At 43.1% G+C, this 17,336-nt stretch overlaps 1 protein-coding gene across 17 annotated transcripts in view; it reads left to right on the top strand.

Moving 5' to 3' along the window:
- The window catches only part of HMBOX1 (homeobox containing 1), a 105,611-nt gene that overhangs the window by 70,147 nt on the left and 18,128 nt on the right, over nt 1-17,336 (top strand). For all 17 annotated transcript variants that reach the window (XM_032183579.1, XM_032183587.1, XM_032183582.1 and 14 more), the window contains exon 6: nt 2,564-2,717. In XM_032183579.1, coding sequence (XP_032039470.1) covers nt 2,564-2,717 — 154 coding nt within the window. The remainder of the gene's footprint in view (nt 1-2,563; nt 2,718-17,336) is intronic.

Raw genomic sequence — 17,336 nt, 5'->3', positions numbered from 1 at the left:
CAAACTGTGGGGCCTCCGTGGGACGTGGATCAGCAACTGGACGGGATGCTTTGAGAGCAGCACTCTCTCCAGGATGGTGTCTGGGGTGTGCTGAGAAAAGGAAGGCCTTTGCCACGAGGATTTTCATTATAGAGCTAGTGCTGTGCTGTTACAAAAAGTACTCAGCGATGGCAGGCTGTAAGAGAGGGCACTTTGCCTTTTTCTCTACAAAATGTGTTCTTCCCAGCCGGTTCACCTCTACACCCCGTACAGATTCTTGCTTTTTGATGCGTACACTGAGACAGATTTCATACCGCATTTGCTCTGCTTGCTCTGCGGAGAAGTTGCACTTCTTAAAAGCTCTTTGAGGGGATTGTGTAAAAAATAAGCAAAATAATCTGCACTGGCAGCTAGGATGCAACTTAGTAAGTTGGAAAGAAGCTGGGCGGAGCGAGGGTTGCCATGAAGCTTTGGAAGAGCAGAGTAAATGGGAGCCCAGAGTGGTCCCTGGGTTGAAGGAAATGAAGAAAAACTCTGGATTTGACTTAGAAAATGTGGCAGCAGTGCACGTGTCAACCACTTCCACCTCTCCCAGACAGATCCAAGCACATCTCATGCCTCTGTGTGCATTCAGATGCTTCTGTCTTGTGTGTGTAAAGCCAGTGTACTTGGCATTTGCAGCATACTCTTCTCTTAGCTGCTGCTGCTGTTGATGGTACCCCTTGGAAAAGAGAAATAGGGAAATGGATCTGGGAAGGCTACTAAATAAAAATAAAAAATCTTCGGTAAGTGAACCATAGCCGCAGGAGTAAACCGGTGCTTTAAATGCAGGTGTTTTTACAGCCTTTGTCTGCAAAATCTCAGACGTTTAATATAATTACCCTTATCTTTATGTTAAGCATCCCTGATATTTCCATATTCTTCCTTTTTCTTTAGAGCATAAAAATAAAATTTGTAGGTGGGGACAGTCCTTTGCTAAGACAGTGCAGGAAAAGCTAATTCCTTTTCCTGTTCTCCTAGACTCTTAAATAAATAAATAATGACATTTTTAAAATTTTGGATGTGTATTTAAAACCTAGCAGCCAGATGCTGACCCAAACTGTGCAAATACTAGAAAGAATAGATAAGGAACTTTCCTTGAAATGGCCCCGTTTAATAAATTTAATAAATTCCCAATAAATTGACAGTATGGGAAGTATTTAATGTGTCAGTAAAACCAAGTGATACTGTGCGGGCTGTGTAGCTGGGAATTCAGAGTCACTGTCCCTCGTGAAGGTAAGGCAGGGGTTGTGGGATTCACTTCCTACAGCCTGCTCCAGGGGAAAGTTTTGAAATGTTTCTGGACTCCGCTGCCTAAAACAGATGTGAGCCCCTGGCAGAAGGGAAAACGTTCACCGTGCATGTCTGGAAAGGAACGCAGCCAAATGCAGAAATCGCTAATTTCTTGCTTTTTAACCGTAGGAATTCGTTTATTGGATAAGCTCTAAATTCCCTTAACCCCTTTTACCCTGCTAGAAATGAAACGAGCTGCGGTGTTTCCCTAACACGGGATGGTTTTATGGTTAAATCCTATCCATCCTGAGGCTGTGGGCCCAGGGGTCTGTCTCAGCCCTGCCAGGCTGCTTCAGCACCTGAATTCCAGTTGTGCTTATTGGGTATAAGCGATGATTTAGCTGTTTAGATGACTTTTTAATAGTGATTTTTGCTTAGAGGAGCAGCTGTTTCTTCCCCCCAGGGGTAGTCAGTGAGTGCAAGTCGTGCAGGACATACCCTGGTTCACATCCCGTACCAGCTTCCCATCCTCACCATGGGATATATGAAAGTTTGTTCCCCCAGAGTGTCTTGGTTTGTCTTGATTTATTATCAGAGAGCCTGTTGTGGAAGGAATCAGGGGTGAGTTTCAGAGGGCCTTTCCTGAAGGCACTGTCGAGTCCTGTCTCCCACTCGATGCTTTCCAGCTCAGGCTTTTGGAAAGGAGAAATACATCCATAGAAAGGGGACAGAAGAGGAGAGGTGTGATGTTAATCTGCTTTCAGTGACTTTTCCAGGCAGGCTGGCACTCAGGAGCCCTTATTTGCACAGGTCACAGAGCATGCTTCTATCGGCGGAGCTATTTTAAGTATTTACTCAGCTCTTTGGATACATCGAAATACCTTTGCTATAAATTTACCCTTTGCTTCCTGAGATGTCTGGACAGTTAAACAGAAACCTGCTATTTCCCATTTTGGGGCCAAAAAAAGCACAGCCTGAATAAAGCCCAGCTGAGGCATGGCTCACCCCTTCTTTACGACACTTTCCCTCTTGATGAAGACAGAAGAGCATTTCCAGAGTGGCTGTAAGCAAAGAGGACGAGCTGTTACGTCTCCCTTAGATATCCATGGTCACCTTATTGCTCTCTGGCTTGGAGGTTGGGGACAGGAACTTTAGCTTTGTGTGTCTTTAAGGTGTCTTTGTTTGATGATGCTTTACATTTGTAGTTTGAATGGTTTCATCGTCTGTCTTGTCTTTTTTTTTTCGTGAGCAGGAGTGAGAGAATGGGCCTGATCTTTAGAGCACTGGGAAACGCAGTGTTTATTATTCGTAGGGGCTACGTTAAGCATGAGACCCGCTCCTATCCCAATAGAAGAGCCAGAATGGAGACAGACGCCTCCCCCAGTCACAGCTACCTCGGGGACCTTCAGACTACGGCGAGGCAGTCGGTTCACGTGGAGAAAGGAGTGCCTGGCTGTTATGGAAAGGTAGGTTGCTGCGGGGTTCTGCACACGGGCATTTGGAAGCCTTTTTCCTGCTAGCTTCGTTTTCATGGATGTGATCACATTTGTCAATGACAATGTTAATCACGGTATTCTGTATGGCAGAGTAGGAGGAGCTATTTCAGACTTTTTGTTGCTTAAAAAAAAGTGATGTACCCCTCTGGACACTATCTCATATTCTGTAGCTGCTAAGCTGCTCTGCCTTTCCGTCCAGTCTACTCCAGGCTCTGTCTTGGTGGGGTTCTGCACACTCTTTACATTTCTCCTTCCCAATCTCTGCTTTATCCTGCTAACGTATCGAGTGATCTTATATTTGAGAGTGGCATTTCAGCAGCACTGTAATTGTTCAGGATGCAGAACTTTGCTTAAGAAGCAATAGATTCCCTCTCCAAAAAGGCTCTTACAACCCTTTTACGTGAGCTGGGAACAGTACAGAGCAAAGTGGATCTTTCAAACACATATGCAGAGTGGCAGGTGATCATTAGAGCTCCCAGCTCTTCAGTCCTGCAGAGACGAAGCACTCTGAGCCCGGACTCCTGGCTGCCAACGTGCTTTTCCTTTCCCTCTGCTTACAGTAATCTCTCTTTTGTGGATAATATCACATAATAAGAAAGGGCTAGTGAACTCAAACGTAGTTTAGGGATGAATGCTTATTCCTGTTAAAGGCTAAGTGGCTGGGAGGAGTTTTCTCCCCTCCAGGAGCGTGAGGAACCTCCTTTCCCTGACAGCACCAGATGATGCTTCGTGTGCGCTGTACTCCCTAGTTTGCAGCTCCAGAGTCCTTGGCCATCAGATTTTAAGAGTGTGCTTCTGCCATTTCTGTACTACTGCTCCTTCTTGCTTGCACGAGGGTCTTTTGAGCTGTTGAGGAGCAGGGGGGTGTCTCTTTTTGACATACTAAAATACAGAGCTCCCTCAGGGACCCAAGCCTGACACACAACATGAGCATACTTCTGGGATGCCACAGGCCATCACAGGGACTTTGCAGGGCTGAGGCCAGTAACTAAAAGTGTTTGTTCCATATTCTATCCCGGCACTGCAACGTTTTCAGCTTTGGCTGAACATTTCCCATAAGGAAATAATGTAAATGGTTAAAATTTGTTGTGCTTTATTAGACCCAGCTAATGCAATGCCCTGGTAGTACAGGGGTCTGCATTTGTCTGGTGTTCCCCTCTGCGTGGGCAGGATGATGTGCAGTGTAGCCCGATGGCTAGTACTTCGAACTGCTTGTATGACTGCAGGAGGTAGGATGACAAAGATGTGTACCTTTTGGACAGTGCCATCTTCTTGTTAACCCCGTGTGTGTGAAATATTTGGTTGCTCTGAAGTAGAATTAAAGCTCTCTTGGGCACGGGTGCTTTTCTTCTTGGTTTCTGCCTGCCCTAAGCTGCAATTACTACTCCTGTTTGGTGTTTGCATCATGATATTGCCCTAGACTCTTTGTGCTAGGTGCTGTGGAAACACAGAGCAGAAAGAGAAAGCTAAGCAAGCAAGCAAGCAGTGCTCTTTCCTCCTCCAGATCTCTCCCAAAGCCCGTCTCTGCTTTGCCACTCCAACTCAGACAACCTGTACTGGTTTGGTACGTGTCTGTCAGAAAGGTTTGGGTTTGGGTATTAAAAGAAGCAAGTCGGTGTTGACATCAGAAATCAAGTACTGTATGCAGATACATAATCACCTGATGTAATTTTTCGTCGCCCTCTTTCTTCTTTTAGCCACTCTTGGTTTTGTTCCCTGCATCTTGTCTCGTGCTCTGTAAGGTATTTACTGCCGGAGGTCTCTTATTCTGTGGTTATGTGGAGACTTCTGCCACGTTGCCTTAATCCTGGCTTTAATCATCATTTGCCAAGCCCTTGAGAGGTCACCGCAGGCAGAGCGTTTCACAACCTCATGGGTAGGTTCTGGAAAGCATGGCCGAGAGTTTTACTGGAGGCAAGAATACAGTAAACTCGGGCCGTGGTAAAAGCTTTGTATGGCAATAAAACTACACCATAAAGCAAGTGGGGGAATATGGTTGCTTAACTGTGCGACTTTAATAGGCCTGGCGGAGCCGTAAGGATGAGCTCTTTTATGTGACAAGTTTTGAAACACTGGGAGGAAAACGCTCTCGTGGGAGCCCTGGGGAGAAGCTAATTTCACTTACAAGTCACCAGAGTCCTCCAGTAACACGCCTCGGAGCCCCGGCCAGGCTGGAGGTAACCAGACCCGTGGATGTCTCGAGCGGATCAGGTTTGCTTGGTACCATAGGGTCAGGAAGCAACACCTGGCCCCTAAAAACAGTTTTTGGCATTGCGTGTGATCTGGTGCCAGCTGGTAATTTGTGTTTTCCTCTACAGGATTAGGTTTTGACTGGGAGTGGAGGCATTGTACTCGGTTTGATGGACTACTGTCCTTAATTAAATGTGTTTCGTGGTGTTGTGTTTGAATGTCCTGCAGCATCTCAACGTGCTTTTGGTGTGTGCAGGGGTTTAGGCACCTCATTCTCAGCTTCTTTTGGGGATATCTCAGCAAAGTGCTTGTTCATCCGGGCTCTCCGGCTATTCAGCAGGGATCTAGAAGTTAATTCCAACACGCTGCTGCAACTCGGGAGGGGTACGTTAGCCCTTCTACCTACAAGAAAGGAGCCTTCTGCAATGACACCTAATTTTGGTGATTTAGCTAGGTGCCTAAAGGAAGGAGGGCTGAGTCTGGACATCAATGGAAACTCCTATGTAGGTGATACAGAACTCCTTTTTCCCGTAAACTTGTAAAACGTGGCTGTGAAGCTGTATAAGCAGTTTTTGGATGAGGATCAAAGTCTCGGGCTGCTCTGTGAGTTAATTGTGGGATGCGCTTTTGACTTGGAATCAGTTGGTATGAAATGCAGTTGGTAGAAGTCAGTGTGTCATAGCAGCTGAGAGCACTTCAAGGGAAGAATCTGAATGTGATTGCAAAAATGAGAGAGATTCACTTCCAGCAGGCTCTCCAACTGAAAACGCACAGCACTGCTCAGGATTTGGTCCACGAACTTTGTGAGAAGGGTGAGGGTTGAAGGTTGAGGGCTCCTCTGTTTGTAAAGATGCAAATCAACACTAATTCCAACGCAATTAATTACTATGTCGGTGCCAACCTGATGTAATTAAGATTATAGTGAGGGCCACCACATGTATTTAAATGTCTGCTGTGCATAAGTGTCCGTGTGTAGGGTATGTGTATTAAAGAAACTAATTGGTTTATACTAGATTTCCAGAACGCTGCTTGTGGTTTCTGTAATTCAATTCTGCAATCTTTACTGCTTTTTTGGAAATTCTCCCAGGATGGTTTATTAGTCGCTAGGCTTAGATTTCGGACAATAGATTCAGAAAGTCTCTTTCTCCCTTTCCTTTCTATTTTTTTTTTTTAATACCGCTCCGAATATTTATGCTCTGAAGGTTAAGAGGAGCAATAGTTCCAGAAAGTAAAGTTCTATATTTAACTGCAGACTAGGTGTGGTTCAGACAACTGCAGTGCAAGCTCCCTCTTGCTGCTGTGCTAGTGATATCAACCTTGACCTGTTCTCTTCTTGAGCCTCCTCCTCATGAAATATGCTGAGTTTTGTGAGCGCTGATGTTGTTGTGTGGCTTACCCTCCTTGGGGAATAGAGCTACGACGACGACAGTCCTTTCCATTGAAACCGGAGGTTAAACTTGAAAGTCTGGTGCTGGTTCAATTTCGTGTTCTCCTTTGTTACATCTTGTCCCAAAGATTTTTTTTTCTCCCTCTGCTTTACCTCTTTTCAACCCTTCTCATTAGAACTATGAAATTGAAAATCCCCTTAGGGTTTTTTTTTCTTTTTTTTTTTTTTAATGAAGCTGTGTTGTCTATCTTTTTTTTTTTTCTCCTTCTTTAAGTTATTTGTGCTTCTCCTGTAATTGTATGTTGCAGTTGAGGTTTATCTTCTTTTTCAGGCAAATTGTTGCTAAAAAAACGTCTAAGATTGGCAGCAGAATCAATGGCTACACCCGTTTTGAGGCACTCTTGCTGAGTACCAGTGAAGACTGATGGGGGGAGGGCTTGAATGTTGTTTAAGTATATGCTTCATCCAAATACTGCATTAAAATAACTATAAATTCTGCTCTAAACAAAATAAGTAATTCATTAGTTGAAAATATTTCAATTTGTCTAGAGAGGAGGGACTTTTCTAGTGAGGGTCGTTTTGGTTTGTGTGTCTGTATTTTTATTGTAACACTTTCCTTTGCTCTCGAAGCAAAGATGTAAAGAAATATTTAGGTTAAATAGGACTAAATGATACCGATCCCTATTATCCCCATTTCACAGGTGGCAAAACGGAGTCGGGTGCTCCACTTGGCTTTGTAAGCCACGGCAACTTTATTCATAAGAGAAATGGGTTTAGATTTCCCAAGATACGGAGGGTATCGTTTCGTGGTAGAGCTGAGCTGAATTAACAGTTTGTCACCATCTCATCCTTTAGGTGTTATCCTGTCTCATCACCCTTCTCGATTCCTCCTCCTCAGTTTCCCTACTGCTGCCACCCTGCATTGTGCCAGATACGCTTCTTGCCTGATGGAAATACCAGCCAATTCAGCTCAGTTTGGAAAAAAAAAATATATTTTTTTTCCCCTCATTTCAGTGAATTGATTCAGCTTGCCATGCAACGGGGGCACGCCAGAACTGGCTCAGGGCAAATGACAGGAATGTACGACGGAGAGAGCAGGAAAGGGAAAGCTTGACAGGGAGATGTACACATTTTGTGTGATTATTGGTGGTGGTGGTTTGCTTGCCTGTATTTTGTTCTGGTTTTGTCTGGTTGGACTTGGATGCGTGGTCATCCCAGCAGTTGTGCTGGCATCGTTGAAGATGTAACCTAAGGTTTAGATCTCCTGGAAGGAGTCCTGTGGAAGGTCACAAAGATGATACGAGGCCTGGAGCATCTTCCCTGTGAGGAAGGGCTGAGAGACCTGGGGCTGGTCAGCCCGGAGAAGAGAAGACTGAGAGGGGATCTTAGCAATACTTATAAATAACTGAAGTGTGGGAGACAGAGGGATTTGGCCAACCTCTTTACAGTGTTTGTGGGGACAGGACAAGGGGCCATGGCCACAAAATGGAGCCCAGGCAGTTCTGCACCAACATGCAAAAGAACTTCAAGGTGAGGGTGACGGAGCACTGGGCCAGGCTGCCCAGGGAGGTTGTGGGGTCTCCTTCTCTGGAGATATTCAAGGCCCGTCTGGACGCCTGCCTGGGCAGCCTGCTCTAGGGAACTGCTTTGGCAGGGGGTTGGACCCGATGGTCTCTGGAGGTCCCTTCCAACCCCTACAATTCCATGATTACCCTGGTGTCGCTGCCAAACTTCTTGTCTGATTCAACCAGGCTGGAGTCTTGTTCCTTCTTCACAGCGGGCCCAAGCTGGCTACAAAAGTCATCTTTGTGCCCAAACCAGTCACTGCTGTGTTTCCATCAGCTGCACGGTCACTTGCAGGACATTTAGCCTCGCCTGTCCTCCTGAAGGAGCAACTTCTGCTGTGATCCCAGCCCGGCGGCGCTGGGCTGGGCCAGCCGAGCCCTGTGCATGGTTCTGGTCCTGAGCGCTATCAGGGCTGACATGCCTTATTAGAAATTCTTCCGATTGTGAAAGCGCTATTACTGCTGCTCTCCCCAGCACTGGGGCTTCCACAGCTTCCCCGGGGAAAATGAGAGCTCTATTAGCTCCTGAAATTCAGTTAGGAAATTTTCTTAGTTAATTTCATCCCATTACTCTTAGTTATGTCTTCTAGCAGAACCTTAATACCGGCCCCATAGGGGATCTAAGTTTCCTGTGCAAGGCTTTGGAGGAGATTTAAGTTTGGGATTCATTGTGTTTCTCCCTCTTCAGGCTGACAACAGAGCAGGAAGTAATGTCTTTCGGTCTCTTCCATTAGGCTCGTATATTGTTAAAACCAGACCATCAGTTTCTCATCAGTGTAACGACGTCCACCAGTTGGCTCGGAAATTCTGCTCCTTTTCCTCGGGTTTGTTGGAGCGAGCGAGGTGCCCCTCGGATGTCCTTGAACCTTTCTCTGACTCCGTTCTCGACTGTAAAATACCTGGTGCCTGTTTGGGAGGCTGCACCAGAGCAAACAAAGGTACGAGCAAGAAGCTAAAAGCCTGTAACCTTCAGGCTACCAAGGAAGATTTGTGTTCGGCATTAAGAAAAACTTTCTGTCTTTAAGGATGGTTGAGCACTAAGGTTATCCGCAGAAATTATGGAGTCTTTCTGAGGAGCATATTAGCTAAAAACCTGTCAGGATTGTTCTGATATACTTGATCTCAGCGGAGAGGGAAACGTCGAGTGACTTCTTTGCATTACTTTCCAGCTCCTTCTATTCTATTATAAGGTGTTTGTTAGTCAGCAAGTCGCAGTGGGAGGTTTAACTTCATTAAGTCCTTTGAGACCTAGGAAGGGAATTTTTTTTCGGATCTTTATTTTCTGTTCAAGCTCGTGAAGGGCTGTGAGATCTGTGAGCACAGGCACTTCTGCAAAGGCATTCAGCAAAGTTCGCTTTACAACTTAGGCACAAGCAAGATCGTTTTATTATCTGAAAGTTCAAGTGGTTCGACTCAGGGTCATCGCTGTATGTCTTCAGGAAATGCAAGAGCAGCCATTTTATGCTTACTACACAGCATTGTTCTTATTTTGCATTAGATGAAGCCACATTCCCTCTTAGACATGCATAATATGCAAGCTTCCTATTCTAATCAGCTGTAAGCAAATCCCAGTTGTTTGGCAGAGAGCACGCAGTAAAATGCAATAGTAGGATGTCTGCCCAAAGTGCTCACCAGCCGCTGGTCTCTTGAAGGATCCAGCACCTAATGAGTTATTTTTCTTCTTCAGGGAGCTCAGGTGCTTTTTGTATCTTTGTTCTCTCTCTCCTTTTTTTTTTTAATAATAAAAAAGAGATCTGTGGGAGGGGCAACTCCTTGCAGCAGACTCCAGATATTTTTTTTTTTTTTGCCAAGGTCAAAATAACTGAAAGCAACATTTGCAAAGCAAGCCTTGTCAGTCTGACCTGTAACTGCACTGTCTGATGCAATAAGCCCATATTTCAAGAATGGGAGCTCTTCTCTAGCCCAGATACTCTGCATTTCTGCAGGGCCAGTTGAGATATTCAGAGTTCTGTCTCCTGCTAATGAAGGTCAGGAGCAGGACCTCACCCTAAGATATGTCATTGTCTTCTCATAGTATCACAGCAATTCACAAACAGCCGGGATCAGAAATCTCTATTAGTGCCCAGATGCTTTCAGTGAAGATGCAGAAAGGCATGGCCAGTGCTTACCACACGGGCTGATGTCCTTTTTGCTGGCTCCAGTACCTCAGTTGTATCGGAGGATCTCTAAGAGCCCTTAACCAATTCTTGAATTCTTGTTTTTAAGAGCATCTACTGGAGCAACGCAGCTCATGGACCCCATACTTCACAGCGTACCCCTTGATGCTTACAGGTGCAACGTCCAGCTGCCTTTTTTGCCCTTGCATTGATTTCATGTGAGCGTCCCAGCTTGTAGAGCTGTGTTCTGGCACCTGACTGCCACTTGGAGGCTTGGCAGTAACGCAGGTGATGATGATGATGGTGTTTGTTATTCTTTCTACCTATCCTCCATGGTCAGGAGCTAGCTCACACATGGCTTGCACGCATACAGCTGTGGACAAAACCTCTTATCTCTTACTCTAATTTTCTTAAAACCCTGCTGTGGGTATTCTTATTATTCACATAAATATGTAATTCCTTCTAAATGCTGTGAAGGTCTTCAGGGTACTTCATGAGAACTAATTAGTACCTGGTTCCATTTCGTATGCTAAAATATGTTTAAAAACTTGGAGGTCCCTTTTGCCTGAGCAGAAGAAGGAATCCGAACATTGCATTACATGGCATTTGCCTTCCCATGATCATTCATTTTGTATACTGCTATTAATGTACTGATTATCTTTCTGAATTAACCAGTTCTTCTCTTACCTCTTCTTATATTGAAAGTTTTTCCTTGCCCCTAATAGCATGCATTATTACTCTTCTCTGGACCTTTTCTGTTTCTTCTGAGCAACCTGCTCCAGGCAGCCCTGCCTGAGCAGCAGGGTTGGACCAGGCAACCTCCAGAGGCCCCTTCTACCCTCAACCATTACGGGGTTCTGTGGTTCTACATTTTTAATTTTTAGTGATGCAGGGCAGGGGAGAAGGGACTGGAGCAGTACTGATTACCATATTTCCAGAGGGAATATTCCAGCTTATACAGACAGCAGAATCTGATTCCTGTTGTTCTCCGACCTTCAGCCTACCAGCTGATTTTTGCTGATCAGTTTTGTATATTGATTGTAAGTATGTTTTCTTCGAGTAGTCCGCAATGATTTGTGTGTATTTTCCTTAATGGTTATAACTAATTTAGAACCAGTTGGTGTACATGAGTAGTTTGTTCTGTACTGTGTGCATTACTCTGCTTTTTGCAAAGACAGCTAATGAAGTTCAATTGTGGGTGTGTTTAGATATTTCTGAAATTTATGGCAACGATCTGCTTTATTTGTATCTAAAATAAATCTTTTACTTTCCAGAACATTAAATAATGCCACTTTTAATTACAATCTTTTTAGGTCATAACTTCTTTGAGCCAAGGACTGTATTTTGTTCGTATACAGAACGTACTAAAGTGGGCTGTCTACAGTCATGCTGAGACCTCTAGATGCTGCTTGCTCTATGTGCAGTGTAAAAGTACAAGTCCTGTGCTGTGGATCTCTCTCTGTGAGCTTTCTTCTATTGCAGCAATAGACTTCTTGGAGTTCTTCTTCCTGCGATTATCCTGTTTAAAGTACACAGGATCAAATAGTAACAAAAAGCTTGCTTTAATTACCTACACCGTTATTTTCTTACCTGTATCTTTGAATGTGCTCTGGTACGAGGATGTAACAGTTTTACTCTACTATTTCTGTGTCTGTACTGAAGGAGCTTGAGACAATGCTGGGGAGCGTACTCAGTTTTTGACAGCAAACTTCTGGGAAGTTTAGCAGATAGTGCAACAGCAAATGGCTCCCTTTGCAGTAACGAGCACAAGTGATCATAAAGCTGTGATCATTCCTTCTGGCTCTTTTTCAGCTTACCTAGCCTCCTGAGAATGGACTAGACAAAACCTGGCAAGGAGGGTCATTCCAGGTCCAAGTTCAACTAAGACGAACAGTCATGGCTCACAGGGAGATTTACCTGACCCGTATGTAATATTATCCACAGAGTAAACCCACTTAAGTGAATCACAAAATTAAAATCTTGAGCATTCGGATGGAATTAGTGATCAGGTTGGCACCTTGTCACTTTGTGTTTTGATGCAGCCAGCTGTCAGCAAGGAGTGCCCATGAGCACTGTCCAACTCAGCTCGCTGCTGGATGTGCCCATTTCTGGTTTCCAAAAGGATGCAAACTCCTCGTGCTGACTCTCACTGCAGCTAGTCTCTGAACAGAGTCCAAACCTACCTCAGTGAAAGGAAATTCAGTGCCATCTAGTAACAGATGTGAGGTCTTTATACAAGTAATAAACAGAGTAATTACATGGAGAAGTGAGGGAGCAAAATTCCTAAGTAAAACTCTTTAAGTATGTTGCATCATGTATTTATGGGCTCTTGGTCAGACTGTGGAGCACTTTAAACAGACTAAAAAGAATGTGTTATCAGGGAACCATATGGGCTTTAACCACAAAAGTCACTACCACATCCTAGATTCTTTTTTATCCTTTTCTTTTTCTAGTCCAGGATTGCACAATTGACCTTTTTTTCTTTTTTGCTTGAGTTTCCTTCGCAGCATGCATAAGTTTTAATCTGTTTTGAATACTGCACTGTTTGTGAGGAACTTTGTCAACAAAATAGAAAACGTGGAGCTGTTCCAAAAAGCTTTTTTAATACGATTTTCTTATAAACAAAGAAAAAAAAAAAAAGAAGAAAATAGGGTACATAAGAACAAAACATATAGAAAAGGTCATCTGATTTGTTAGTGATTATGTTCATGGGCTGGCGCTCTTTCAGTTTCTAAATACTCCTTGATATTCTCCTAATCACAGGAACATTGGACTGGGACTTCCTGTTTCATGTCCAGCTTCTCGTTTCACTCAACCTTTATTATATCCCTTTCAGAAACTGATTAAATTCTCTATCTTACAAGCAGATATTGCCAAGGGTACAAAAGCCTACTGGGAGACTGCTACCCAGCAGGCTTTTATTGTTTCAGCAGTTAAAAATCTACGTTTCTGAGATTGTCTGTGACCAGTATGTACCCATCCTTGTTGGATCAATATTATCATTTAACTAGAATAGATCCTGACCTCCAGCTCTTGTCTTCAGTGTTGACCCTCTTCATCCTTCATGTATTTATGGTAAACCATAACCTCATCTCAGCCTTGAGGTTTGCTCAGGTAAAACAAGCTGTATCTCTTGCAAGATAGAGATTCCATTCCTCTGCTATCCTGATTGCTCTGTGGTCTGATGAGTTTTAAATTCAGCTTTCTTGAATATGTGGCCAGGACTGTACATTGTCTCTTGTGCAACTATTTGGATGGATTTCTTTCTGTACTGGAAATAGCCAGCATGCTGATAGAAATATCCAGGTTTTGCTGTTTTGGTGGTTTTGTTGCACTGTCTTTCAGTCATCCTACAGTCACTTAAGAGGCAATGATCTTTCTATTCCAGCTGGTGATACTTTTGTGTACATCAGTAGCTGCTGTTGTTCCCAAACATGTACTCTTATATAGTGGACTCTTAAATTTCTCTCTAGTTCTTGCCCTCAGGTTTGCATGTTTCTTTTTATGATACTCCAAATCTCTGCATTGACATGAGTTCTGACTTTGTCATCAGCAGAGTGCGTTACCTTGTTCAGACTTCGTGTCAAGATCTTGAAGTGTTTTCATTCTTAAGATACTCCTACAATGCTGCTTGAGAAATACCACTGATAACCTCCTTCCAAGCCATTATTTTCAATTTTCAGTCCACTTCTTAAGGCAACTAACTCATAATTATACCAATCTTTATTATTAATAATTTTCCATTCGTCCCTGTATCAAATGCTTTGCTGAAGTCCCCAAATGACAAAGAATAATTGATTTTTCTAGATATAGAGATGTTGTCAAGAACTCCTCGGTTGCTTTTAGAGTATTACTACCAGTACTGTTTTAGTCATACCTCCTAAAGAGCAGATGAGGCTGTCCCCAGGGAGCCTGGCTTTTCTGAGCTGCAGTGGCAATGACATTTAGGAGGAAGTACATGGCAGAAATCACAGCTCATGATATAGAGTACAGATCCAGGAGTCAGGAGCTGTGGATTTATTTCATGGCTCTGCAGCTGCTTTCTTGTGTGTGTATCTCTTACCTTTGCTGTTCTCCCACTCTTAAATTCTTCTATTAATATCTGAAAATTAAATTAATTTCTCTGCTTTGTGTCTGTGCAACACTTAATGCAATAATAGTTCTGGTCCAGGTCTCGAAGGTACCAGCCATTAGGAAAAATACATGTGATGAGCCCAAAATCAGAAGCTTTGATCCTCAGCCTCTTGACTTTATGCCCTGGATATCCTGCAAGAATTGGCCTTACCTAAGGCTTTGGATTCTGTAGGGTCCTTTCATTAGTTTAATCAATTTTTATTTCCTGAAAATGCAGCAACAGTGATGGCTGGCTCGGCCCTCCAGAGCTAAGCTAAGCTGAGTCAGGTCAAGTACTGGAAATTGTAAAGAAAAACTTGTGGACCTTTGAGGGGAAAAGGCTAGTGATTTAGCAGCGCACAGGAAGTTGTCAGCTCATCCTAAGCTTTATCACAAATGTCATGGGTGGTGTTTTTCCTCTCCTGGAGGCTTGGGACAAAGTGTGACTTAAAAGCTTTACAGCTAGGAGGAGTAGAAAATGCTGAAAAATGTGACCACACCGAGACTTAACTGGTAACAACCTGGGGGACCTTGCTGCTCACACTTGGCGTTCTGTATATATGTTTTTTTGCATGATCCAGTGCTGAACTTAACATTAGAGCACAATTTTGAGGCAAGGATAGACTATACTTTTAGAAATACCTTACTTCAGATGAGCACAAAACTCAGATTCTGACTCTTAAGTATTTCCTGAAAGAGAACAGAATGAAATTTTGGGTTGAGCAATGTAAAATTCAATTAATACGTTTTGTATTTATTTATATTGCCAGATAAACCCCTGGAATCCTCTGTTGTCCTGCAAACCTTACTTCTAATAACCACAGTTTTGATTATGGTATATCCCCCTGGAAAGCTGGGCTTACCAAGCAGCAAACACATGCCCTACGAGTGGGTAGGCTCTTGCTGTAGTGCCAGGGATGATTTCTGTAGGGTCTCATCACTTCTTAGAGATGTTTCATCCATGGACTGACCCTGCTTTGTGAGCACTGGCTAATCCAGAGGATGTCACTTCAATAACTCTTCCCCTGTACAAAGTTCAAAATTGTAGATGAGATATTTGTTCCTCAGATGTCTTCACAAAGGTCCGGTTTATCATGGGGTTAAGCCCAAAGGATTTAATGCACATAAATAGCCTTGTAGTGTGTAGATCTCAATTTAAAAAATATAAGTAAATAACGCAGAACAAGACTCACACGTTATTCATGCTTAGATGCCTTGCTAGAAGAGCTTTGAAGGTGCCGTGTGCTCACACCAACTGGTTGTGGAAGTATTACAGAATAATTCTCACTTGATCATGTCTTGATGTGATAGTTGTTGGCTTTTAAAAAAAAATCTGTCATTTTTTCCCTCTTATTTTGTGAACAATTTAGCCAGCTATGTTAGTTTTAGGAGTCTGGGACACCATTAAGTGTAAGAATAGTCGTACAAATTTAGCCATTGTGTGTCGGTGCCTTCAAGGTGCCTGCAGCAGAACATACCTACGTGTTTGTTTCAAATAGCTGAAAAGTCCAAATCTCTTCTGCTCGGAAGACAGCTGTTGTGTAATTTCAAAAAATATTCTTATCACCAAATCCAATTACAAGGAAGAGTAAATCGCCACCTCTGATGTCTTAACTATTCTTATTTTAATTGTTAATTATCTCGACGGTAGGGTGCTATAGATTAGGAGGCATAGATTATCTCTTGAAAGTATGAGGCTTTCAGAGCTATTATCAATTAATTCTGGTTTTCAACAATTTGGGGGATAATTTTAATAGCTTGATAGGATTGTGTTGGTGCTTGAGAGTGCTGTCAAAATATCAAGAAAATGACGTTTAAAAAATTAGAAACTTGTTGATATTGGAGTAGCTTTGAAGGTCAGAGTTTTACACACTCCAGTGCAAGGTGTATTGCCGATGTTTTAATTTATGTTGTAGAGATTGCTCCTGCTCAGAAGAATCAGTAAAGTGACTTTCTGAGTTTAGCCACGGATTTGTACAACCAGGCTAAAGAATCGACCCTTGTGTGTGAGTTTTTTAAATGTGCACTGACATGATTATGCAATTTCTGTACACAAACAGAGACAGACGTGCAAAACAACAATTACAATTTACGTATGTCTGGTGCTGTAAGTAATCAAGTCCTGTTGAGATCTCTCCTCCTGATTTGCACTTTTCATGAAAAGAAGGATGAGAATGAAACTTCTGTTATAAGGAGAGAGTTCAGGACTGTTCTCATGAAGAGTTCAGCAGTCCACTGGGGTTGAAAGCTGAAGCTAGGAATGAGATGCAGATTTTTGAAGAGTGAGTATTCCTAGAATTTGGTTCCAAAGCATTTTTTTAAGTTATGGTAGTTCTCCATTGGACAAAATGCAAGATTTTGGGGCCGAATATCTCTGAAGGTCAAACAGAAGAGCTGGGCTTACGTGTCAGATTAGTGATTAGTGTCAGAATCGCTGAGGAACCTTGGGTCAGTGCTGTAGAAGAGGTCAGGCTGGAGTCCCACAGTGGTTTCTTGTCCTTAAAATCCAAGGACAAGTCCCTAGCTAAATGATAGTCATATATGGAAAACAGTAGGGAGCTGCAACAGTTGTGTTTGTCAGTATTTTGGGGGATTTTTGGATATATATATTTTTCAACTTCTCTTTTGCCTGGTTGGAAGATCCAGTTGAGCCGAAGGATTGCGTAGACTCAAGTTCATCTGCTCACATCCCCAAAGCAGTTCTCATCCTTGGCTGATCTCAAGTGCAAAAGTGGCTCACCAGATGTTCCCCGTAGCAACTCCACTGCTGCTCACATTTTGTGGTTCTGGAGGAAGGAGAAGGTAGTAGCTTTGGAGTAATTCTCCGTTCTGCCAGAGTTTATCAGTGATGATAATATCTTTGAGCTTTCATTTTGCTGTCTGTGTTGTGGGGTGCACTGGTTGGTTGACACACATCCCGTTATTGTAGGATCTGCAGAAATAGCAGTAGATAAAACGGATAGTGTCATCTGTTGACCCCAATGAAAATAGCATTGGTGATATTCTTGGCCAGTATTTACCGAGAAATAAACTAGTAATTACAATTTCCAATGAGATTATGCTTTGAATGTCACTTCCCTGACAGTCTGCTTCATGCCATGTGGAGATAAGATCTCGGGCACAGTTGACAGACCAACTTCAGGAATATTTCCAGTGATTTGACAGCCTGAATGATAGTTCTGTTAAAAGCCATGAAGACTGAAGCGGTGACCTCTTG

This window comes from Aythya fuligula, chromosome 3 (assembly GCF_009819795.1).
Source record: "Aythya fuligula isolate bAytFul2 chromosome 3, bAytFul2.pri, whole genome shotgun sequence".
In the NCBI taxonomy this organism is placed as follows: domain Eukaryota; kingdom Metazoa; phylum Chordata; class Aves; order Anseriformes; family Anatidae; genus Aythya; species Aythya fuligula.
Note: the sequence above shows the minus strand (reverse complement) of the source record. Positions and strands in the feature narration are given on the sequence as shown.